Raw genomic sequence first — 26,862 nt, 5'->3', positions numbered from 1 at the left:
ACCTGAAAACTTAATTTCAAGAAAGAAAATGAAAAAGCACATTTAGATCAGATTGTCCATCAACTTTGTGAACGAGCATGAAGGGCAAATATTCTCATGAAAAGACTTGCTCAGAGAGGACAAGCTGATGGTACCCATCACTACAGAAAGCAGCATTCACGAAAGCAAGAGTTGTTCTCGCTCTGTTATGAAATAATAAATCCACTGGTTAAAAAATTGCATTTTTCCAGAAGAGATTACACTTTACATTAGAATTTGGTATTGCTTTATAGGCCATAGCGATTGAAAAATTGACTTGAATCTTAAACACAGGAATTTTTTAAAAATGGAGTTGGACTTGAGATTTATTAGCTACATGACTTTGGGCAAATGAAGTAACCTCCCTCTGCCTAAATTCCTTCATCTCTTAGATGAGGATAGTAATGCCTAACTTGAATGGTTCTTAGGAGGATGGAAGAAGAAAATGTACAAAAGCCCCCCAGCACAGCAAAGAGCAAACACTCAATTAAGAGTTGCCGTCGACAGAACAATGTCCAAGCTATGGTCATCTTGTGGGGTGCAGCACTGTAGCTGCTCAGAGCAGCAGCTGGGGTACACAGCTTTAGTTTTAGGGAGTTCCAGTGAGATCTCTGTTGCCTTCAGATTTTCATGGAGGAAAGGATGGATTGATTCCAGTCACGTCTTTGATCAGTACCCTGGTGATGTATAGAAAGTAACATCAGTTTTTGAAAATTATTTGAACAAGGAGTTTCCTGGTTAAATTTCATTTCAACCAGGAATTATTATTCAACAGGAGTTAGATATGCCACACTGGAATAATTTAGGCACTTCTATAGTTACTTGGGGGCTTTCTGGGTGACGCTAGTGGGAAAGAACCTGCCTTCTGATGCAGGGGACACAACAGACAGGGGTTCGATCTCTGGGTCAGGAAGATCCCCTGGAGGAGGCCATAGCAACCCACTCCGGTTCTTGCCTAGAGAATCCCATGGACAGAGGAGCCTGGTGGGCTAGGTTGCTGCAAGTCAGACATGACCGAAGCGACTTAGGATGCAAGCAAACCCACTCCAGTGGGTTTCTTGCCTGGAGAATCCCATGGACAGAGGAGCATGGCAGGCTAGTCTGTGGGGTTGCAAGAGTCAGACATGACTGCGTGACTAAGCACAGCACACATAGCTACTTCCATTAGGTTACTGGGTAACCATTTAGTGCCAGCCTGCTATCCTGACTAAATGATATGACCAAAGTATAGTGGCTGGTGGGTACTATTCAGTGTGCCCATCTATTTACTTATCAGTTACCCTTTGGTGTCGTGAAAGGGTTAATAATGCCCAGCAGTTTCTAGTGAGAGCACTTTACAACTGAGAGGATCAAACTCAAAGGTGTTTCTTTGGACATTATCTGCATATACCAGGTTGAAGAGCTAGGACAGAGGAAAGGTATGGTTGAGTTACTTAAAGTGCTTAACAAATGACCCTGATAGAATACCCATAGGGGTTAGGAGAGGGAATATATTTCTTGGTTTAGCATTTTGGCAGAAATCACTTGGCATCTGTCACTGGAAAGATAAACAGAAACTCTTATTTCCCTTCTCATAATACACTTGGCTCCTTACTTTCTTCACACTTACCCCTTGGCCTCGTTTTGATTAGAATTTGAAGGAACAGTCTCAGTACTTCGCATGTAGTTAATTTGGTGAGTTTATTGTACTCATCCCTGGGCTATTCAGGAGTTCAAAAATAAATATGCAGCACTTGTTGAATATGTAACATGCATCTCATTTGAGCTGCATTTTATAACAAACGGTAATTATTTAGTATTTACATAATACTTCGAAAGTAATTCAGAATAGCTCTTATTAATAATAACTAGTCAAATATACATAATGGGCTCAGCTGATAGAAAAAAAATTGATTTTCCATTAAAAGATGTAAGCTCAGGAAGAGAGAGAAATACCTGCGTATTTGTGTATGTGTGAGTATTTGGGACAAATACATGTCTCAAGGGGCTTCCCAGGTGGTGCTAGTGGTAACCTGCCTGCCAAAGCAGGAGGCATAAGAGACCCAGGTTCAATCCCTGGGTTGGAAAGATTCCCTGGAAGAGGACAGGGCAACCCACTCCAGTATTCTTGCCTGGAGAATCACATGGACAGAGGAGTCTGGTGGGCTACAGTGCAGGGGGGTCACAAAGAGTCGGACATGACTGAAGTGACTTAGCACACACACACACACACACACACACACACACACACACACACCCACACGTCTCAGGGGACATGGCCCACAGTCAGGAGATGAACTGGACCTGAATTCAGGCAGCCCACTGAACCAGGCTAAGGTTTCACGGAAGTCTGCGACCTGATCCCACTCCTTGGACTTTTGTGCAAAATCTGGAGGAAGCTGTGAGCAGTCTGGGCTCTGAGAACATTCCTGCTCCGGGAGGGAAGGCTTATGTGAGTTCATGGGGCTTTCCAGTGCTGACCTCCAGCCTTGGCAGCCACGAGGTGTCCAGTAGTGAAACTTGGCCTCTAAGTTATCAAAGGCCTGCTGTGACATATTCAGCTCCAAGCAGAGGTCACAGTTTCAAGGATGACTCAAGTCCCGGGTTCCAGTGGAGTTGATGGGTGGGATCTATGCGCAGATCTGGCCCTTCCCAATTAGGGGGCCTGAGGGTGACACTCGTGTCGGTAGGTAGGGAGGGTCTCCTGGGTGAGAACTGATGACAAGGCCATCACGTTGGCTTCCACAGTTCTGGGAATGGCGTCAAACCATGAGGTCACATACAAGTGTGTGTACCCTGAGGGGAGAAATGTCCCTCCGCTCCCGACGCCCGGCCTGCCCTGAGGCGGACACACCTCACGTCTCCGCCGTGCACGTTTCCCGGTTCAGACCCGATCCACGTTCTCTCTCCCGGTCCCCAGGTCCACCACCGACCGCCCCCTGTCTCCAGACAACCACTCCCGGGGCCCGGGAGGTCAGGGGGTTTGTCCAGCCAGACGCAGCGAGGTCGCCGTGGCAGGCCAGGGCGCTGGAGGCGGGGGCCCGGGGCGCAGCCGTGGTGGGTGCGCCCGGCCTGGAGGGGCGGGGGCGCGGGGCGCGCACGCGGAGGAGAAGGAGGAGCGGGGCGGGCGAGCGAGTGAGCCACAAGAAAAGGGAGCGCGCCCGCCGCCGCCGCCGCCCTCCTCCGGAGAGAGGCAGGAGTGAGGCTGTGCGAAGTGCCGCATTTCAATGAGTACTGGCCGAGGCGCATCCCTGCTCTAGCGGCTGCAGCCCAGACGCCCGCGCTCCTGCCGCCGCCGCCCAGCCCCGGCCCCTCAGCCCCGCGGCCCGGCCGCGCCCAGCCCGGCGAGGACAGCGCACGAGGCGGCCCGAGCGCGGCCACAAAGACCCCCGGCGGCGTCTCTCCGCGGACCGGTGCGTGGTTTGCCTTCGCCTGGGGAAGGAAGCAGTGGGGAGGGCCGGCCGGGGGCCCCGCTGGGGGCCGGGCCAAGCCTGCTCCTCCCGCAGCTGCGGGGCACCGGGGGAGCGCGGGCGCGGAGGGCCGGTGGGCGCCCCTCGGCCGCCGCCGCCCCGCCCGCCCTCCGTTCCTCGAAAGGCGCTGCCCGGTCCTGCCCCGGCCGGGGGCGCTGTGTGCGGGCGGCCCCCGGGCCGCGGGCACCTGCCTCTTTTGTCTGGTGCCACCGCCGCCCTGGAAACGGGGAGTCGGGCGAGCGGGGCTCCCGGCCGCCGCGTTGTTAGTGGAGAACCAGGGCGCAGGAGCCGGGCGAGGTGTTGGTCATTGTCAGAACTGGCCGCGGAACGGGGACCAAGTCTGAGCCCAGAAGGAGTGGCCGGGGCAGGCCTCTTATTGTGTGTGCGCTCTCCCGTGGGCCCGGAGGGTGGAGGACTGGGGTCCGTGCATGGTGGTGGGGGGGCAGGGTGGATGTAGCAAGTACATTTGCGGGGTCTCAAGTTCCTTCGGGGACTGTGAGGCTGCCCCCTGTACAAATTAGTGCCCGCAGTGCTAAAAAGCCTGCGGAGAGGAAATGGCATTCTCCTCCTAGTGGGAGCGCACGCACAGCCCCGCATTGCCCCACAAAAGGGGCGGCGGTGGAAAACCGGGTTTGCTCCGAGTCGCTGCTGGATTGGGCGGGGAGCTGCTTATGAGAGATGGAGCAGATGAAAGGTCTCGTTCAGACCGGCTTCCTCTCCCCGCACCTGTGAACGTGTGTACAGATTACGGAGCACACGCGTTCAGCGGCCACGCAGCAGGGTGTTGTGTGAATACGTTTTATGAATGTTCCTAAATATATCTCCTTTCCCCGGAAAGTAGGACAGCGTTTTAAGTATGAAATGTCGCATGAATGCGGGTCAGAGAGGATTCTGAGAGAGGTTATGTGTAGAACATTGTGAAAGCTACGCTCGCATCCTGTGATACAGCTGCGTCTAGGGTGGTGCATGCACTCTGAAGGTGTGTGCGCGCCTCGTATTGCACGCCTGTCCATCTCCCCCACATCCTAGTTCTACTGGCAAAATGTGCCTTGGAATCTCTAGGTCCAGCATCTATATAGATTTTATATAAATCTATTTAGAAACATTTATAAACACGGTAGTGTTTATGCCAGATTATTTCTTGGTGTGAGTGTGTGTGTGTGTGTGTGTATGTATATGTGTGTATGAGTATAATCTGTGAACAGGAACTCATGTGCTCATCTAGAGAAGGATGAACGCAGAGGTTCTTCATGATGGTGAGAAATCCCACAGAGAACCATCTAAAACGCTGATTTCTCAGCCTGGCAGTGTTTATAGGAAAATCTCTTGATAAGAGCCAGGCCGGGGTCTTCCCCACCCAGGCGTCTATAAGCTCCCTGGCTCAGGCCATGCGGTTACCTTCATGGTATCAGGACACACCTGTGCCCAGGCCCTTGGCCACCTATGGTCTGTGACCGTGTGGCTGTGCTCCTTAGCTGGCTTCCACAGAAAGCAGGGGAGCCGTGGAAGTCTGGTGAATCTTCCCCAGGTGCTCTTGATTCAAATAAATGACTAATCCATTGGAATTGCTGAGCGAAGGAGAGAACACCTCTTCTAATGCCACACATAATATCTGGAACATGAGGATGTGTAGTGTGGTTTTTGACATTCATTTAGTGGTAGCTGTAGCCTTCAGAATGATTTCACTGGGAGTGTGGTTTTTCTTTGTCACCAACATCATTGCTTACTTTGGAGCACGCTCAGTGAAGGGAAGTAAAAGATCTTGGCCCTGCTGTGGTTGAACGCCTGGTCCAGTTTGGGAAATGTACAAATAAAACAAAATCAACTTTTCTGTTCTAAATAGATGTTTTTTTTTGGCGGGGGTGTGGGAGGGGGAAGGTCTGGTGTGGAATTCTTGATTCTAGAAGCCTTTCCCTCAAGGGGATTCCAACAATTGCTAAATCATTTGACCCTTGCCAATTACAGATCAACAAGAACCCCTTGGAATTAGATTTGCACTCTGGCAACACAATTGTACCATCCTTTCTGCATGTCCTGTGTGTTTCAGTTTATTTGGATTTGAGAGGAAACGCCTAGGGTAGGAAGAATTTTTTTTTTTTTAGTTGCTAAGTCATGTCTGACTCTTTGGGACCCTGTGGGCTGCAGCCTGCCAGGCTCCTCTGTCTGTGGGATTTCCCAGACAAGAGTACTGGAGTGGGTTGCCATTTCCTCCTCCAGGGGATCTTCCCGACCCAGGGATCAAACCCAGGTCTCCTGTGTTGGCAGGCAGTTTCTTCACCGCTGAGCCACCAGGGAAGCCCCAGGAAGAATTATCACTGCCTTTAAAAATAAAATCTTCAACAGCCAATCCGGCCTTTATACTTCACGAAGTTTGAGGAACCTAGTGAATTGGCATGGCTATTTCAGTACTGGCAGCATCATTGTCCCAACACACACTCCCTTTTGGAAAACAAAAGAACGCCTTTTAAAAACAATTAATAAGCGTAGGAGCAGTTATGATATCATCCGCAAAATATTTGTTCTGTTTACTCAGTTACTAGCTATCTGAAGGATTGGATATCAACTGATAAATTGTTTTGAAGTTATCTAACTTCAAAATCAGTGAAACTAGTTCATACTTACATATGGTAAATTTTTTTTCTGGAAAATGCAAATTTATTTTTATTTTCATGAAGTTATTTTATTATTATTATTGTTAATTAATTTATTGGCCTTGCCTCACTGCATTTGGCATCTCAGTTCCTTGACCAGGGATTGAACCCTGGCCCCCCCTGCATTGAAAGTGCAGAGTCTTAACCACTGGACCACCAGGGAAGTCCCTGGAAAATTCCAATTTAGGCTGTCTGGGGTAGTAAGTGGCATGGGGTAGTTTTCATGTCTGGAGTTAAAACGTGCCCTGAACTCATCACTCCAGATTGAATCCCACTGCACTGCTCTTCCCCCGCCCCGCCTCAGGGCGCACAGGCGGAGACATTGGAGGCCGGATGACCTGCCTGGTCTCATGCACACGGAGTCTCTCTGGCAGTTTAAGTGGTCTGCCCAAGAGGAGCAGAGGCTTTCAGAAGCCTGCTTTTACACGTGATGAGCGGCCGCTGGCAGGGGTCTAGGCCACTAGAACACAGAGCTCGGGTCAGAAAGGAGGGGGCGGGGGCGCCAGCTTCAGAGTCAGCCGGAGTACATCCGGGTTCAAGTCCCAAGGCCCTCAGTTATGACTTTGGCACGTGGATACAGCCCGTACTCACTCTCGGTCACAATAACATCCCCTCCCTCACTGGACTGTCATGAGGTCTAGAGGGCATTTTTAGCATGTTACACAGCAATTGATCGCCACTTAATAGTGTCAGGCACATCACAGACATCCGATAAATGTGAGCTTTTTCCACTGCATGCATTTCAGGAGTGCAGTCTCTGGCAGTGTATGAAGCTTTGAGCATGAATTTTTAGTCGCTCTGAGTGGATCAGAGGTCAGTTTACGGAGAGTGAAGGAAAGGTCAGGGAGGCTTGGCAGGGCTTTGGCATTTGGGTTGGTTTTGACCTTCAGAACAGCAACATCGTCTTCATGGTGGGGTTTGGGGGGCACTGATAAAGTTCTAACTCCAGGAGGTGGTGGAGGACAGGGAATCCTGGTGTGCTGTGGTCCATGGGGTCACAAAGAGTCAGACACGACCGAGCGATTGAACAACAACATGAAGTTCTTGCCCCCAGTTTTCATTTCCCTTATATTCTGTTTCATTGTGCCGAAATTTTGTCATTGAGACTTCTTTCTTTGAGTGCTGAGGTTTTCCCATCTTCTAGATTGTCCTATTAAAACACAGATCACCTGTGAAGGGCAATAGCATGAGCCTTCGTCAGCTAACCCCTGAGCAAGGGTGAAATAATCCCACGGGCAGCCTGCCCACGACCCAGCTCCGTCCAAAGTCAAATGGAACTGTGGGGGCACAGGTGTGCCTTCCAGAAGGTCCTGACATGGAAATGGTGGAAGGTAGGGGGTAGGCACTCACCCGGATCCCCCTTTGCTGGAAAGGGGAGATTCTCTTCTGCTAGTTCTTCCCGTGACAGAGTCAGGAACAGAAAAGCAAATTTTATGAATTAAAAATATTAATACTTATCACAGTCTAGACATTACCCGAAGTGTTTCATGTGTATTCAGTTATTTAATAGCTGATATTAACTGTGAGGTAGGTACTATCGAGTTTCCCACGTGTGACGGAGGAAACCGGGGCTTAATGATGCTGAACAAGTAGATTTCTCCCGGTTACATAGTTCGTTCTGGATCTAGTCTGGATCAGCGTCTTTAAGCCTCAATTTCCTCCACACAAAGAGAGAGAGAGTCTTAGTGGAAAGAAGGCCCAAGTGCCCCAAAGAAGAAGTAACTTTGATCCCTTTTGGTTTTATTTTGTTGTTGCTTTTCCTTTTCTTTCTCCTCTTCCATCCCTCCCTCCTTCCCTTTCTCCCTGTCCCTTCCTTTTTCCCCCCCTTTTTAAAAATCCACCTTATCTGAAGCATTAAGTGTAAGTAAATGAGTTAGTGTGAGTCCACTTTTCAAATAAATTTCAATTGACTATGTAGGAAATTCCCAGGTGGCACAGTGGTAAAGAATCTGCCTGTGCTGCAGGAGAAACCGGTTCAGTCCTTGGGTCAGGAAGATCCCCTGGAGAAAGACCTGGCAACCCACTCCAGTATTCTTGCCTGGAGAATTCCATGGACAGAGGAGCCTGGCGGGCTACATTCCATGGGGTTGCAAGAGTTGGACACAACTTGGCGACTAAACCACCATGTAGGAATATCGCTTTTAAACCTATGGATTTTTTTTGCTCTTGGTCTGGCCATGGAGACTACAAACACTGACTTAAAAAAAAAAAATTCATTCATTCATTTTTTTTTGGCAATATCGTGTCCTCGCTGCAGTGTGGGGGATCTTCCTTGCAGCCCGCAGGCTTCTCTGTAGTGGCGCCCGGCACCTGGAGCCCGTTGGCTCTGTAGTTGCTGCGTGTGAGCCTAGTTGCTCCCCAGTTTGTGGGATCTTAATCGAACCCGCATCCCCTGCATTGGAAGGTGGATTCACAACCACTGGACCACTAGGGAAATCCCTAAAATCTGACTGTTAAATGTTACCTGCCCTCTTTTGCAGAGAAGGCAGTGGCACCCCACTCAGGTACTCTTGCCTGGAAAATCCCATGGGCAGAGGAGCCTGGTAGGCTGCGGTCCATGGGGTCACTAAGAGTCGGACATGAGTGAGCGACTTCACTTTCACTTTTCACTTTCATGCATTGGAAAAGGAAATGGCAACCCACTCCAGTGTTCTTGCCTGGGAATCCCAGAGACGGGGGAGCCTGGTGGGCTGCTGTCTATGGGGTCGCACAGAGTTGGACACAACTGAAGCGACTTAGCAGCAGCAGCAGCCCTCTTTTGATTCCTGGTCCACCCCCACTGCTGTATCTTTTATATTTAGCCCTGGACTGATGTGAACGCTCATGTGCTACCTACCATCAGGATTAACCTGCAGGGAGCCTTGGAGTCCGACAAACCTGGGTCAGAGTTCTTGGTTCAAGCATTTCTCAACTGTATTATTTGGAGAAATTTGGGAGAAATTTTTCTGTGCCTTATTTTCTTTATTTGTGTATGGGGTTAATAATAAATAAACTTTGAAAGGTTTGTTGTGACTATCGGAAATAAGAGCGGTTCAAAGCCAGACATTCTAGGTGGTCAATGCATACCAGCCGTATTCTAACAAAACTGGGTTTGATTAGTAATCTGTTTCCACTGGGTCTGCCTCTCCTAAATATTTGTCTTTTCTCTCCCAAGTTGATCACTCGTATGAAACATATCATCTGTTATAGCAGTGTTCCCATCGGCTGCTCTCAAGCTGAGCCTTCCCGGTCTGGATGCTAAAATAACACCTTTGTGTTTCTGTTTGTGTTTCTGTGCCTCCCAGGTTCAGCTCTAACTGCAGTCATGTCCTTCGGCAGAGACATGGAGCTAGAGCACTTTGACGAGCGGGACAAGGCCCAGAGGTACAGTCGAGGGTCGCGGGTGAATGGGCTGCCCAGCCCCACGCACAGCGCCCACTGCAGCTTCTACCGCACCCGCACGCTGCAGACCCTCAGCTCCGAGAAGAAGGCCAAGAAAGTGCGTTTCTATCGAAACGGAGATCGCTACTTCAAAGGGATTGTGTATGCCATCTCCCCAGACCGCTTCCGATCTTTTGAGGCCCTGCTGGCTGATTTGACCCGAACTCTGTCGGATAACGTGAATTTGCCCCAGGGAGTGAGAACAATCTACACCATTGATGGACTCAAGAAGATTTCCAGCCTGGACCAACTGCTGGAAGGTGAGCTCTGGGGGAGACCTCCCCAGGGACCCTGGAGGGGGTGGCCTCGGTTCCCAAAAGTTTGTATTATTCTCAGCATTTCTTGCTTGAACTCCAAGAGCTAGCATCTAGTCTCGTGGTGTTGTCCTTGTATGTTACACATTGGGACGTTCACGTGGCTGTACAGTAGTGTAAAACAAAACAAAACTTAGTAGTATTAGATCAGGTAACTTATATAATGGACTGAAGGAAAAACTGTCTTATTTCTGCAGCATCCTCTCTATTTTTTCTCATACCCATGCTACATTAATTTTAAAAGTCTATTTTTTTGTATCTTTATTCAAATGATTCATATTCATTGATAGCTGCAAATTGAACTTTTGCTCCCACATGTCTGCCAGTACGTGAACTGAAAATAACCAATGATTCATGAGAATTTTGAGTTGAATCTTAGATAGGTATCCAAACTATTAATTTTGATCACTGTAGATGGAGGCCTGATAATTCAAGTGATATATGTCTAAGGTTACATGATAAGATAGTGGTGATGTTGGATCAAAAAATTAGGTTGTCTATTCTTTCCAATATGATACATTTAAATTTTAAAATTATTATGAGGTTTGACCAATTCTAAATTTAAAGGATTGTTGTCCTTCGATGGTATTTGAGGAATTAATCTACTCAGTTTATTTTTATAAAGTTTAACTGAGGTTAACAGTCATTATCTGTTTTAGACATTTCAAGTGGAAATAAGTTTTCCCAGGTGGCTCAGTGGTAAAGAACCCACCTGCCAATGCAGGAGACATGAGTTCCATTCCTGGATCAGGAAGATCTCTTGGAGGAGGGTGTAGTAACCCATTCCAATATTCTTGCCCAGAAAATCCCAAGGACAGAGGAGCCTGACAGGCTACAGTCCTGGGGTCACAAAGAGCTGGACATGACTTAGTGACTGAGCACTCACCCAGTGAAAATAGGACTATCTGATGAGACCTGGTGTCTTATGCAAGCAGAGTAGATTTCCTTCTCTGGAATAGTCTTATTTCAGGACTGATCCCATTTGAACTGGGCGGGAATTCTCTGATCACCTTAGAAATCATAAGTGAAGCAAAATAATTTGGAGAAAAATACTGGGATTAAATTCATGCTGAGAGGTAAATGATCCTCTTTGGAGAGTAGATTTTTCTAAGTTGAAGTCTCAAGGTCCTGATGAAGTAATAGCGCAAAGGAACACGGAAAAGGACGTTGAGAAGGTGGGGAGAGCTTGGTTTCACCCTGAGTTTATCCCTACTCCAGGTATATTTGCCAGGCCCTGTGGTCTGTCTGGATCCTGACCACGCACAGGCAAGCACTCTGGTCCTCCTTTGAAATCAGAATTTGTATGTGATTCAAGGCTCAGGGCTTCCTCTGTCTTTCTCCCATTTCTCTTCCCTTGATCCCTTGGCAGGGGTGCCAGTCCACTCACAGTTTGACTGCAGTTGAGAGAAGCCTGGGTTTGGTGTATTTATTTTGTGGGAATTCACTTCTCTTTTCGATGACTCGTCACCCTGCCAAGATGCCTGCAGACTTGGCCTTTTCCCTTCTATTCAGATGCTGGAACTTCCAGTAAATTAAAGGGGAAGAATGAACATAAAACCTTTCTGTTATCAGCTTTGATTTTTGTGCGCTGTCCTTTTCATGACCTTGGAAAAGGCATGATAAATAATCCGGTGAGATATTCCAGGCATCTGGATAAAGATCAAGTGCAAAGCCAGGTGTGTGCCCAGTCACCTAAATCGTCGCTTTAAGGGCTGATGGTGTTGTAGGGAAGATAGGCCAGAATCTCAGAGCACCTCCTCAGATATGCTGGGCTTGGCAGCCTCTGGTCTAGAGTCACCTGTGCAGCATTTCCTGGGAGAGGGCTACCTCAGTCAGTTTATCACCAAGGATCGATCCGTACTCCGAAGCAGCAAAGATATTCCCATGATTCCCATCGACCAGGGAGAGGGTATGAGAGGTGGGACATGACAGTACTTTTTATCTGGGGGACCAGCAGAATCATGACATGTTGCTACCATCTTCTTGGTCAGTTTTTTAGTACAAAAGAAAGAATACCCGAAGAGACTGCTGTCCTGAGCGGTGGTGATAATGATCGCTCACAGATATGGGGCATGTGTGTGACATATGTGAACATATTTCATTCTTACAGTGATCCTAGGAGGTAGGTACTGTTAATCACCCTCATAGTAAAAAGTGAAAAGTGAGGCACAGTGTGGTTAAGTGATCTGCCAGGGTCACACAGCAAGAAAGAGTTGGGATTTGAACTCAAGAAGGCTGATGCCAGAGTTTGATCTCTTAACTGCCACTGACGTAAGATACCGAGCGGGGTATTCTTAGTGGCCTTTTAAAATTGAAGTACAGTTGATTTACAATATTGTGTTAGTTTCTGGTGTACAGAAAACTGATTGTTACATATGTGTGTGTGTGTGTGTGTGTGTGTGTGTGTACCTATGTATGTACATATATATACATATAAAATATTCTCAGTGGCTCTTAAATGAAATATTGTATTGGCTTCTTCCTGAAAACAGATGCTTTTTAACCTCGACTTAATTCCAGGAGTAGCAGATACTGCTCCCAGAAACACTTTAATCTTTTCATTTGCCTCCAAACACTTTTCTCCTCAATTAATTTGAAGTAACTGCAGATGGAATAATCTGATGTTAAAAATTCCTTTTTGGAAAAAAATACTTTTCTGATTAAATAAATGGTAACGTCAGTAAAGTAGGTAAGTTTGCTTATTGTCTGCGTTTAAAATTTTTTTGTTTAAATGCATTTTTTCCATCTATAATACTGACAATTAGCATGCAGCTGCGCTTAGTGTAAGCTGGAAATTCATTTAGATTTGCCTCTTTGTCAATTACGTTTTTGCTTAGTCTGATAAAATGCAAGCCGTTGCTTCATATTCATCATTAGGTTCCTAGCTCCCACTTTACATACTAATTTTATGTGAAAGTCAATGCATGTTATTAGCGTCTCATTTCTCCTTCCAATATGATGATGTTTTAAATTAAATCGTTTTAGTGGGAGCAGTGACAAGTATATGTGACTTGTAATTGTCTTTTGTAAGTTTGTTTGTTCTCACTTATCTCAGACTAGAAATCCTGACAATGACATACGTGAGTTTCTTTATTTATAATGGCTAATAGTCAGTTTCACTATTTTACTATTATTGTGCCTAAGTTTGGCTTAAAAAAATGCCTAAGTTTAGCCAGCCAGGAATGAGCTGGCTCTTAGGCTGAAGTATGATTATATGAGTAAGGGTGTGTGTGTGTATGTATGAGTAAGGGTGTGTGTATGCATGAATGCATGATTGTGTATCTGTTTGTGCATGTATGTTTATGTATACACGTGCACACACATACACTTCAGGGTAGAACATAGATGACACTCCTAATTGTTTGCTTTCAACATGGCCTTTATATGTTTGAAAAAATCGTGATGCTCAATAAGGAAAGTTGAATTGCAGGTCTATTTCTGCAAGTGATTCATCTTGAGACTTGGCCTCATTCTCCCGATACTGCCTCTTTCTACCCAGTTTTACAGTGTTTATATTCCACTGTAGGTGTGAGGATGTTGTAAGGGTAAATGAAGGAGGAACATTTAAAACCTTTGAACTCTTAGGAGAAAGATGTAGTATTATATACAACATGATATGTAAATCCCAAGCACTGATTGATTGACTGTTCGTTATCTGATGCTCAGGCATCAGGGATGTGTGTTGAAGAATAGGTGCTCCCCTCCCCCACACTTTTAAATAGACTTTTATTATTAGTGCAGTTTTAAGTTGAGGGCAAAAATGAGCAGAAAGTACAGAGTTTTCCTATATCCTGGGGAACTCCTGGTAGCTCAGCTGGTAAAGAATCCACCTGGAATGCAGGAGACCCTGGTTCGATTCCTGGGTCGGGAAGATCCCCTGAAGAAGGGAAAGGCTACCTACTCCAGTATTCTGGCCTGGAGAATTGCATGGACTGTATAGTCTCTGGGGTCGTAAAGAATCGGACACGAATGAGCAGCTTTCCCTTCCCGTATCCCCCTGCATCCACCCATCAACAGCCTTTCCCATTATCACCAGAGGGGTACGTTTGTTACAGTCGCTGAGCCTACATCGACAGGTCATTATCATCCCAAGTCCATAGTTTACACAAGGGCTCACTCTTGGTGTTGTACATTCTGTGGGTTTGGACAAAGGAATAATGATGTGTATCCATGACTGTGGTATCATACAGGATAGTTTCACTGCCCTAAAAATCCTCTCTAATCTGCTTATTCATCCCTCCATGCCTCAATCCCTGGCATCCATTGACCTTTTTACTCTCTCAGTAACATCCTTTAATATCTTGTGTGGATGTAAGAGCCAGAATTTCCTTTAAGCAATAGGGTAGAAACATGCAAGTGTGCTGTCTTCTGGATACGAGTAAGTTAATATGTATGTGACATCTGCATGTATTAGAAACAAGTCGCTGGGTTCCTGGGCTCCCAAGCTGTGACATGCCCCTACCCACCTTCCCTCCCCGACCCCACCATGGACACTGCTTGATTCCACATCCCCAGCCTAAGGGCTTTTCCCAAGTCCCCATCAGAATTAACCTCTCAGGAATAAACCTATACTTCACCCCAAAGTCAGGAAATCTCTCCAGTTGTGATTTCCAGGGCCCCCACCTCTCTTGGCAACTTTCCCCCGACATGTTGTCGTCCTCTATCAGTACTTTTCCCATCTAATTTACTACCTGACTCTATGCCTCTCTCTGCTCTATTTAAAGATTTTTTAAATTTAAGTTTTGAAAAATTGTAAAACATGCCTGTCTAAAATCCCCCTGTGGCCAATAGTTCACTAGTTTTTTGAATATCCATCCTCTCGGAGACACCAGTGTTTGTCGAGAATATGCTTATCATTTGCCTGTAAGTTAACGTTCCTTGCTCACACATTGGCACTGTGCTTTACACGCTTAACCATATGCCATAGCATGAGCTAGGGCCACTGCAGCCTTTTTCCTAACCTCAGAGTATTCCTTACACAATGGGCCATTTTTTAATTTAACCAGTGTTTATCTATGGGCCTCTAGGTTGTGTGCGATCCTTTGTTATTAGAAGCAGTTTTGACGGGAATATCCTTGGATGTTAAGTTTTCCTCTCGTGTAGGGGAATATGCACAGGATCAGTTCCTAGAAGTAATATTGCTGGAGAGAGAAGTCCAGGCATTAAATTTTTAAGAGCTATTGGAAAATTTCTCTTCATAGAAGTGGTACCAGTTTGTCGTCCCCGTTAGTAATGTATGAGAGTGGCTGTTTTTCTGTGAGGCAGTGTGTTACCAAATGTTTTGTCATTTGCCAATCTGTTAAGAAAAGCGTGTACCCTCATAGTTTTAAATTTCATCTTTCCATATCTCTTTTTTTCTCCATAGCTTTTGTCCATTTTTCTACCAGGTTGGGGTCTTTTTTTTTTTTTCTAATTGACTTTTAGGATTTTTTTTTTTAAGATATTAGCCCTTTGTGATACTAATTTCAAGTATGTGTTTCTTCCAGATTGTCCTTTAGTGATTTTGTTTATTGTGTTTGTTTTTTTTTTGGGGGGTCCCAGATTTAACAAAATTATGTAATCAAAATGGATCAATCTTTTCATTTATGGCTTGAATTTCATGCTTCTTGTCCTCTGGACTCAGACTATAAAATTGTTGCTCTCCTTTTCTTCTAATGTTTTTATGTTTTCATTAAAAATATTCTCATGGAAGTTGTATAATATTTGAAGAAAGGCTTCAGTTGTATTTTTTGCAGGATGCCTGCCTCATTTTTAAGAGTTTTAGTTTTGAAATTAATTTGGACTTAATAGAAGTGTCACAGAGACGGCAGGTTCCCATATACCCTGGACCCAGCTTCCCACGAGGGACCATCTTGCACAGCCAAGGCACAATTATCAAAGTAAAAACTAATGAGAACAATACTGGCAACTGAACTATGGGCTTTATTTGGCTTCCATTGGTTTCTCCACCATTGGCCCTTTGGTGTTGCTGTTTCAGAATCACGCATTGCATTTATCTTCATTATTTTTTTTGAAAAATCTTTAAAAAATTTTATTGGCATATAGTTGCTTTACAGTGTTGTGTTAAGTTTCTGCTGTACAGCAGAGTGAATCAGCTACATGTTTACATATATCCCTTCTTTTCTGAGTTTCCAAACATTGCATTTAGCTATCCTGCCTCCTCCATCTCCTCCAGGCTCCAACAGTTCTTAAATCTTTGTCTTTAATGACTTGACACTTGGAAGAGTACTGGTCAGTTATTTTGTAAAGTGTCCCTCAACTTCGGGGTGTTCACCTGGCGTTTAGGTTGAAATTATGCATTTGTGGCAAGGATGCCCCGGAAGTGAAGCTGTGTCCTCCTTGGGCCATCGTCTCAGGAGTGCGTGATGTGGCCGTGCCTTGTTGCTGGTGAGGTTAACCTGTTGGTTAAGGAGTGTCTGCCACTTATCTTCACTCTAAAGTTACTCTTTTCCCCTTTGTAATTAATAAATATTTTGAGGAAGAACTTCGTGGCTTTTAAAGTAACTTTTGCCTCTGAATGTTGGTGTTTCTTTCTGGATTTTGCCTGTACCAGTGATTATTAAGGTGTTCAAAGAGTGACTTTCTGTTTTCCTCTTGACTTGCCTCACCTTTAAACACTTCCTTCACTTTCCTGTCTTTGCATTATCTACTGCGACATCATCAACTCCATCATTTTTACTGTTCTTTTAAGGCCAGTTAGCCCCAGATCAGACCTTTCTTCATCACTTCATCTCCCTGGATATATTCACCCTACTTGTGGTGGTTCTGTCGCTACGTCCTGTCGGATTCTTTGCAACCCCGTGGACTGCAGCACGCCAGGCTTTGCTGTCCTTCACTGCCTCCCAGAGTTTGTTCAGACTCATGTCTGTCGAGTCGATGATGCCGTCCCAGCATCTCATCCCCTGTCGCCTCTTTCTCCTGCCTTCAATCTTTCCCAGCATCAGGGTCTTTTCCAGTGCTTCGGCTCTGCGTCAGGTGGCCCTCTAATCCTGAGTCCTTTCATCATGTCACATACAGATGTAATCCCAGTCTTTCAGGTTATTCGGAATTGCACCTTCTTCTCATCTCTGGATCCTGTTAAATGGTGTCACCGTCTAACTCAACATCACCCTTGGCTTCGCCTTTTCTTCATCCCACAGATCCAAGCTGTCGTCATTTACTATTCGTCCTTTAGACACCTCTTCAGTTTGCTTGTTCCTTTTTTAGCACCATTATTACAGTTTTTGAGTTCTCAATACTGTTTTAAAAATGTACTTTTTTTTAACTGATGGAGTAATACATTTTTATGCAGTGAGCATTATAGAAAGTTTTGGAAGATGCAAAAAAGTTTTTAAAAAAGTAAATAATAGCTCCTCATATTCCTGCCACTGACTTCTGTCATCTCTTCCCTGTACTGTTAGGCGCCTAAGCTAAAAACAGACATCTTAGTTTTTCTTTTTCAGTTTTTCTCTTTTCTTTTTATAGCATCTGTATTTGCCCCTGCTTTCCATTACTGTTACAACCTCTCTTTATTTCTTTCTTAGCGAATAATTGCTTTACAATGTTAGTTTCTGCTGTACAACAAAGTGAATCAGCGACACACACACACACACACACATACACACACACACACGCGCGCCCTCTCTCTTGAGCTTCCCTCCTACCCCCCATCCCAACCCTCCGGTCATCACAGAGCCTGGAGCTGAGTTCCCTGTGCTCTACAGCAGCGCCCTGCTGGCCATCTCTTTTGCACGTGGTGGTGTGCGTATGTTAGTCCTCATCTCCCAGTTGGCCCCTCCCTCCCATGTCCCCTCTGTGTCCACATGTCCTTTCTCTGTGTCTGTGCCTCTATTCCTGCCCTGTAGACAGGCTTATCAGTATCATTTCCCTAGATTCCACATGTATGCGATCATATACAATATTTGGTTTTCTCTTCCTGACTAACTTCACTCTGTATGAGTCTCTAATTCTATCCACACCTCTGCAAATGACCCAATTTTGTGCACTTTTGTGGCTGAGAAATATTCCACTGTATGTATGTACCACATCTTCCGTATCCATCTTAGGCGAGGTCCTTTAGGACGCGTGTCCCACACAGCAGGCTTCAAGCAAGTTTTCTTGCCTAGACGCCAGGCTACAGGCGAAGCATTTTCTGTCACACTTTGCTTCGTGTGTACAGAGGATACAGCCTATGATCTTTCTCATGTTTCTCTCTGCGGCTCCTACGCTTCCGTCTATTCTGGCTTGTCTCCCGTGACCCACTGATCTGGGCTGCTCTCTTTCCTCCTGCCCCCCCACCTCTGGGCCTCCCCACTCTCTGTGAGGACGGCACTGGTGGGTGCCCTCCTGTGGGTGCACGGCTGTGCCATGGTTAAGCTGGGGGTGGCCCTGAGCAAACTGACTCACTCCTTGTGTGTCCGTGCGCCCTGGGAGAAGAGGTCTGTTCGTTCTTAGCTCATCGAGTCATGGTGAGGATTGCAGGTCGCATCTCATGGGATGGGCTTCAACAGGATCTGCTGATGGCCAACACTCAACCTGTTGTATTAGCCTCTCCCCACTCGACCCCTCAGCCAACAGACACGCAAATCTCTCAGTCTGAACAATCCCTGGCTTTGTCCTGCTTACCTCTCAACCACAAGCTCTTCCTCCATGAGAAATATCTGCTTTTGCTATCTCTACTTCCTCAACTTCCAGTCATACCTCAGCTCCTTAGTTAGCATCATTACACATATTTGTTTTGTATCAGTGTCTCTGGACATCAGGGAGCTTGTTGGAGTCCTCGGTGTTAGCACGGTGGTGGCAAGAATGCAATAAATATCACTGAAAGAAAGAGGAAAGAGAGGCCGAATGGGTAAATAAATGAATGAGAGCAACCTGGCATCACTGCCCGACTGAAGTGGCCGTTAGGAGGCCACATGTGGCTTCCTTGTGGCCCAGCTGGTGGTCTGTTAGGAAACCTCATTTTCTCTGCTGTTGTTGGAGCCTCAGATGCTGATGTCTGGGTCTCTCCCAGCCGCATCCTCACCACCCCCTTGGTTGCCATGGCTCCAGGCACCTGATTTCTAAGCTCCCTTCAACGGCCCCTCCATCTCTAATCGCTCTCTCAGTGCTGGCGTTGCCCTGGACTTCACTCTGGCCAGCTGGGTGGGGACTCTGAACATTTTCTTTAGTTCCCATAGCTGCAACTACCCCATGCATCCCCTTCTCATACTCTGGATCTATATTTCTAATTTCTTGCTGGAAAATCTCCAACCAGTTGGCTCCTAGGAACTTCACGTTTGATTTGTGCACAACCAAATTCATTTTATTCCTTACCATCTAATCCAGACGTGTTTCCCTTCTCATTTGATCTACTGTAATATATGGAGAGTTGGCGAAAATAGAAGTTTCAATGGCATCAATGAGGCTAGCATCCAGTCAATTGCCAGTTCTTCAATCCAATCAGTTGATTCTGTCTGCTAAGTACTCCTCATGGCAGCCGTTCCTCTCTGTTCCTAATGGGGATGTGTAAAGTTTAGCTCTCCAGCTTCTCGCTTGGGCTAGTAGAATAGCTTTCTAAAAGGCATCTTGACTTCTATCTTCCCATGTCCTACCTGCAGCTCTGCCTTCACACTACAGCCTGTGTGGTCTTCCTAAAAACCTGGGTCTGGGGGACTTCCCTGGAAGTCCAGTGGTTAGGACTGGGCCTTCCAGTCCAGGGGTGCAGGTTCTATGCCTGATACAACATAAATAACAGAACCAACATCGTAACAAATTCAGTAAAGACTTTAAAATAAAATAAAACCTCAATTCTGATCATGCATAAAAACTTTGGTGCTATAGCCTACTGCATTCTTAGCCTAACTTGTTTGTCCCTGGAAAGATTTTTATATTAGTTTTTGAGAAAGACAGGTTAATATCCAACAGACCATCCCCTTTACTGTACTGTTCAGTAGAGCATATTATTATTTTATTTTTATCTGAAGTGCTGTCTTCTTTTCTGCTAATGAGAATCTCACCCTCACTTCCAGGGCCAGCAGGAATTCCATTTTTTCTTTATTGATCACACAGTGGGAAGTGGGAAATGATTTCTTTCTCTTCTGGATTAGGGTTGCCTGGACCACTTCTTTACCAATTATCACTTATTGTCTTGTGGTGGAAAATTTTCATATGCACATCTTGCTCGCAAAGCTCTTTGAAGATAAGGTTATGACTTAAAATTCTTTTCAGGTATTATGCCCATCATTGAAAATTTAGGAGGCTGCTTAAAATTTTTTGATGTCATGGCTAATGCTGCTTGTATCTGTTGCAGTGTGGTTATTTGTTGCTCTGTTATTTACTTAGGAAAAAATTTTAGCCATGAGAATATTTTCATGGTTCCAAATATAGTTTGCCATGTTGCTTTCCAAAAGGGTTGATATCAATTTATAGTGTCCCTAGTGGCATTTTCTATATTTTGTTTTTATTCTTTGTCATATATTTTAGTACCTTGTATTTTTGTAAATTATAAAAGGCTGTGCATAGCATATTAACCCACTGTTGTATTATAGGTCATCAGTTTGTTTTCCCCTTTTTATTTTAGCTTCTCTAGTTTTCAGTTATATCAGTTTTAAATTAAAAAAATGTGTCCCTCAATTTTTCCTTTCTGTTATTTTTTTTGCTGCTTTATATTTGAGAAGTTGACATTTTCCATAGACCTGATATATACATTCACATGTCATTTTCAGTGAGCTTATTTTTATGTACTATCATATTATGAAAGACTTCCATGGAGGAATGATGCGTCAGTGCCTTTGGGAATCTTTTTTCTTGCCTGTGATAGCGCTGTCAAATCATCTTCTTAAACCAGCACCTTCCAGGTAGACCGTGAAATGTTTTTGTGTACATCTGACATAGGTTTATAAAATATAATATCCAGAAGGCACTTTATGATATTATATTTCATAAATTATGTACTTCATGTAATTTAACTCAGTTCAGCTTCAGAGATTTCAATATACAGTTGAATCTGTCCCAGATTTTACTGTAATTCACAATAGTGAATTTTCATTTCCAGAGTTTTCAATAAGGAAGTTTTTACTCTGGAAAAATGGCATGCATTACACAAAGCCCTCACTTAATATACTTTTGAACATGCCCCATTAGAGCTTAAAGGAATCCTAAAGGAGATGGCAAGCAGCTTCAATAATGTGAAAAATGGAGATTAGGTCATTTTCGGACTGAGGTCAAGTGATGTCATAGATGGAATTTACAAGTCTCAACCCTGAGCCAGTGAAAAACCTCTACCAATAAGGAAAAACAGGGCAAACATCTAGTATCTCCTAATATGGACTCTTATGGAGAAAGACCTTCCTAGATGACTTCAGTTACCCATATTACTGTAAGTTGTCCATTGTGACTTTGAGAATTTCTCTTATGTGCAAATTCTTTAATCTTATAATGGGAGCCAGTGGCCAAGTAGCATTAACTTTGCAGATTTTTTACTAATAAATTTTGTTACAGAAAATTTATTTCCATACTTTAAAGAATAGCAAAACATAATAATTTTAAAACTCATGTGTGATTCTTTTTTTTTTTTTTTTTGAAAACAAACAAGGACTCTTTGGTACCTTTATGATAATCTAATATGCTTACACAGAAATTATTCTGTTTTCCAAAGTCCCAAAATATATACGACTTTCAGGGAAAAGTTACTGTGTTCTGATATTTTAGGAGATATTGGTCAGATCCAAACATAATTTAATGCTTCATTTCCTTACTTTTTTTTTGTCTAACTGTTGTTTTCTTTCTTTCTTTGCTTAACAGAAAATATTTGTTTTTTGGGCCTTTAAAAATATGATAGCTGTTCAGATGGATGCTGCTTCTGCAGTTCCCTTATATTTATCACCAAACACTGAGTAGAGTTCTCTGTGCTACACAGTAGGTCCTTGTTGGTTGTCCGTTTTATATATAGTAATGTGTGTATGTTGATGTTCACTCTTGCCACCTCCTGTTGGACCACTTCTAATTTACCTTGATTCATGGACCTAACATTCCAGGTTCCTATGCGATAATGCTCTTTATAGCCTCGGACTTTACTTCCATCACCAGTGACATCCACACCTGGGTGTTGTTTTTGCTTTGGTTCTGTCTCTTCATTCTTTCTGGAGTTATTTTTCCATTCTTCTCCAGTAGCGTATTGGGCACCTACCAACTTGGGAAGTTCATCTTTCAGTGTCCTATCTTTTTGCCTTTTCATACTGTTCATGGGCTTCTCAAGGCAAGAATACTGAAGTGGTTTGCCATTCCCTTCTCCAGTGGACCACATTTTGTCAGAACTCTCCACCATGACCCGTCAGTCTTGGGTGGCCCTACAAGACGTGGCTCATAGTTTCATTGAGTTAGACAAGGCTGTGGTCCCTCTAATCAGTTTGATAAGTTTTCTGTGATTGTGGTTTTCTTTCTGTCCATTCTCTGATGGATAAGAGGCTTATGGAAACTTCTTGATGGGAGAGGCTAACTGGGGGGACACTGGGTCTGATGGGCAGGGCCATGCTCAGTAAATCTTTAATCCAATTTTCTGGTGATGGGCGGGGCTGTGTTCCCTCCCTGTTGTTTGACCTCAGACCCAACTATGGTGGAGGTGACGAAGATAATGGCGACCCCCTTCAAAAGGTCCCATGAGGGCACTGCCACACTCAGCGCCCCCGACCCTGTAGCAGGCCACTACCAACCCACGCCTCCACCGGAGACTCCTGTATATTCACAGGCAAGACTGGGTCAGTCTCTTGTGGGGTCACTGCTCTTATATCTACTACTGTGGGCAAGAGTCTCTTAGAAGAAATGGAGTGGCCCTCATAGTCAACAAAATAGTCCAAAATGCAGTACTTGGGTGCAGTCTCAAAAATGACGGAATGATCTCTGTTTATTTCCAAGGCAAACCATTCAGTATCACAATAATCCAAGTCTGTGCCCCAACCAGTAATGCTGAAGAAGCTGACTTTGAATGGTTCCATGATGACCTACAAGACCTTCTAGAACTAACACCAAAAAAAGGTATCCTTTTCATCATAGGGGACTGGAATACAAAAGTAGGAAGTCAGGAAACACCTGGAGTAACAGGCAAGTTTGGTCTTGGAGTACAGAATGAAGAAGGGCAAAGGCTAATAGAGTTTTGCCAAGAGAACACACTGGTCATAGCAAACACCTTCTTTCAGCAACACAAGAGAAGATTCTACACATGGACATCACCAGATGGTCAATACCAAAATCAGATTGATTATATTCTTTGAAGCCAAAGATGGAGAAGCTCTATACAGTCAGCAAAAACAAGACTGGGAGCTGACTGTGGCTCAGATCATGAACTCCTTGTTGCCCAATTCAGACTTAAATTGAAGAAAGTAGGGAAAACCACTAGACCATCCAGGTATGACCTGAATCAAATCCCTTACGATTATACAGTGGGAGTGACAAATAGATTCAAGGGATTAGATCTGATAGACGGAGTGCCTGAAGAACTACGGACAGAGGTTCATGACATTGTACAGGAGGCGGATGGTGATCAAAGACCATCCCCCCCAAAAAAAAATGCAGAAAGGCCAAATGGTTGTCTGAGGAGGCCTCACAAATAGCTGAGAAAAGAAGAGAAGCGAAAGGCAAAGGAGAAAAGGAAAGATACACCCATCTGAATGCAGAGTTCCAAAGAATAGTAAGGAGAGATAAGAAAGCCTTCCTCAGCAATCAGTGCAAAAAAACAGAGGAAAACAATAGAATGGGAAAGACCAGAGATCTCTTCAAGAAAATTAGAGATACCAAGGGAACATTTCAGGCAAAGATGGGCTCAATAAAGGACAGAAATGGTATGGACCTAACAGAAGCAGAAGATATTAAGAAGAGGTGGCAAGAATACACAGAAGAACTGTATAGAAAAGAGCTTTATGACCCAGATAACCATGATGGTATGATCGCTCACCTAGAGCCAGACATCCTGAATGTGAAGTCAAGTGGGCCTTAGGAAGCATCACTACAAACAAAGCTAGTGGAGGTGATGGAATTCCAGTTGAGCTATTTCACATCCTAAAATATGACGCTGTGAAAGTGTTGCACTCAATATGCCAGCAAATTTGGAAAACTCAGCAGTGTCCACAGGACTGAAAAACGTCAGTTTTCACTCCAAGCCCAAAGAAAGGCAATGCCAATGAACGTTCAAACTATTGCACAGTTGCCCTCATCCCACATGCTAGCAAAGTAATGCTCAAAATTCTCCAAGTCTGGCTTCAACAGTACGTGAACTGTGAACTTCCAGATGTTCAAACTGGATTTGGAAAAGGCAGATGAACCAGAGATCAAATCGCCAACATCACAGAAAAAGCAGGAGAATTCCAGAAAAACATATACTTCTGCTTTATTGATTATCAAAGCCTTTGACTGTGTGGATCACAACAAACTGTGCAAAATTCTGAAAGAGATGGGAGTACCAGACGACCTGACCTGCCTCCTGAGAAATCTGTATGCAGGTCAAGAAGCAATAGTTAGAACCAGACATAGAACAACAGAGTGGTTCCAAATTGGGAAGGATGTTCATGAAAGCTGTATATTGTCACCCTGCTTATTTAGCTTCTATGCAGAGTACATCATGCAAAATGCCAGGCTGGATGAAGCACAAGCTGGAATCAAGATTGCCGGGAGAAATATCAATAACCTTAAATATGCAGGTGACACCACCCTTATGGCAGAAAGCAAAGAAGAACTAAAGAGCCTCTTGATAGAATGAAAGAGGAGAGTGAAAAAGCTGGCTTAAAACTCAACATTCAAAAAACAAAGATCATGGAATCTGGTCCCATCACTTCATGGCAAATAGATGAGGAAAATAGAAACAGTGAGAGACTTTATTTTGGGGGGCACCAAAATCACTGCAGATGGTCACTGCACCATGAAATTAAGACACTTGCTCCTTGGAAGAAAAGCTATGACTAACCTAGACAGCATGTTTATAACCAGAGATGTTACTTTGCTGACAAAAGTCCGTCTAGTCAAAGCTATGGTTTTTCCAGTAGTCATGTATGAATGTGAGAGTTGGACTGTAAAGAAAACTGAGGGCAGAATAATTGAAGCTTTTGAACTGTGGTGGTGGAAAAGACTCTTGAAAGTCCCTTGGACTACAAGGAAATCAAATCAGTCAACAACAAAGGAATTCATTCCTGAATATTTATTGGAAGGACTGATGCTGAAGCTGAAGCTCCAATACTTTGGCCACCTGATGCGAAGAACTGACTCATTGGAGAAGACCCTGATGCTGGGAAAGATTAGAGGTGGGAGGAGAAGGGGACGACAGAGGATGAGATGGTTCTGTAGCGTCACTGACTTGATGGACATGAGTTTGAGCAAGGTCCAGGAGTTGGTGATGGACAGGGAATCCTGGTGTGCTGCAGTCCATGTGATCGCAAAGAGTCAGACACAACTGAGCAACTGAACTGAATGTATGTATGTGTTAATCCCAAACTCCTAATTTATCCTTTCTACCTCTTTCTCCCTTGATAATAAAAAAAAAATTTCTTTTTGATATCTGTGCTTCTATTTCTGTTTTGTATTTAACTTCATTTGTATCTTTTTTTTTTTTTTTTTTTAGATTTCATATATAAGTGGTATCATATGATATATGTCTTTTTCTCTCTGGTGCTTTCCTGGTACCTCACCTACCTGCAGTGCAGGAGACCCAGGTTTGATCCCTGGGTCAGAAAGGTTCCCTGGAGAAGGAAATGGCTACCCACTCCAATTTTCTTCCTGGAAAATTCCTTGGCCACAAGAGCCTGGCAGGCTATAGTCTGGGGGGCCACAAAGAGTTGGTCGTGACTGAGCAACTAACATTTGGTCTCTCTGGCTTACTTAGTGTGTTAATCCTATGTCCATTCATGTTGCTGCAAATGGCATTATTTCATTCTTTCTTATGGCTGAGTAGTATCCCATTGTGTAAATATACCACATTTTTTTAATTCGTTCATCTGTTGATGGACATTTAGTTTGCTTCCTTGTCTTGGCTGTTGTAAATGGTGCTGCCATGAATGTTGAGGGGTATGTATCCCATTCCTGGGATATAGTCAGAGAAAACCATAATTCAAAAAGATACATATACCCCAATATCTTGCTATTTTTGAATGGCCTTTAACATGCATACCTTATGTTAGGTCTTAAACTAAAGATGTTGATGATTCTCTAATCAAGAAATATAATCTATCTCTTGACTCTATTCCCAGTTAAGGAAGAGATTAAACCCTGGCTATCCAAAGCCATTTAATCAAATCAAGACTGTTTTGCTTATTCAGAACAATTGCATTTGTTAATTTCCCATTATCAATGATATTAATACATTAATTAAAAAGCTTTTTTTTTTTTTTTAACAAAATCAGAAGGCACAATCAAACTTAATTTAACTGCATTGTGACAGAGACTACACCTTCTATTGGGGAGAAGTTTGGAGTTACGATTAAAATAAAAGGAGTCAAAATGTGAGTCAAGTAAATTTAATATAAATATATTTGTATAATTTAATAGAAGCTTATTAATAAGCTCCAAACTTCTCCCCAATAGAAAACGTAGTCTCTGTCACAATGCAGTTAAATTAAGTTCTTGTCTCATACACTTTCCCAAGATTTTATTCCAGTCTTGGATGAGCCAGAGAAGCCCCAAGGTGACAGCCCCGGTTAAACACAAGTTTCCTCCCCTGTTGGTGCTTGAACCAAGCCAGCGTTACTTTCTTTAAAATTTTTTTTTGTTTTACAATGTTGTGTTGGTTCTCTCCATAAAACAGCGCAAAGCAGCCATAATTTTACATACATCCTCTCCTTCCCTAGCCTCCCTCCTCTCCCCCATCCTGTCCCTCTAGGTCATCACAGATTGGGCTCCCTGTGCTATACAACAGCTCACCGGGATCCATCTTACACCTGAGAGAGTGTGTGTGTTGATGCTACTTTTCTCCATTCACCCCACTGTCTCCCTCCTGGACTGTGCCCGCAGATCTGTTCTCTACACCTGCATCTGCCTTCCTTCAGCATTACCTTCCCAAAGTTGCCATGC

At 44.3% G+C, this 26,862-nt stretch overlaps 1 protein-coding gene and 1 non-coding gene across 4 annotated transcripts in view; one reads left to right on the top strand and one right to left on the bottom strand.

Annotated features, from left to right (window-relative positions):
• Positions 1-3,185: 3,185 nt before the first annotated feature.
• The window catches only part of DCLK1 (doublecortin like kinase 1), a 348,678-nt gene continuing 325,001 nt past the window's right edge, over positions 3,186-26,862 (top strand). The window contains exons 1-2 of one of the 3 annotated variants that reach the window (XM_006057528.4): positions 3,186-3,410; positions 9,403-9,798. In XM_006057528.4, coding sequence (XP_006057590.1) covers positions 9,423-9,798 — 376 coding nt within the window. In that variant the 5' untranslated portion in view covers positions 3,186-3,410; positions 9,403-9,422. The remainder of the gene's footprint in view (positions 3,411-9,402; positions 9,799-26,862) is intronic. The other 2 variants (XM_006057526.4, XM_025262913.3) reach the window with 2 other exon arrangements.
• On the bottom strand, positions 6,207-6,281 carry TRNAE-UUC. Its single transcript has one exon. It is a non-coding gene; the product is annotated as a tRNA-Glu (tRNA).

Source organism: Bubalus bubalis, chromosome 13, assembly GCF_019923935.1.
Source record: "Bubalus bubalis isolate 160015118507 breed Murrah chromosome 13, NDDB_SH_1, whole genome shotgun sequence".
Taxonomy (NCBI): domain Eukaryota; kingdom Metazoa; phylum Chordata; class Mammalia; order Artiodactyla; family Bovidae; genus Bubalus; species Bubalus bubalis.
This window is presented reverse-complemented; position numbering and strand designations above follow the sequence as displayed.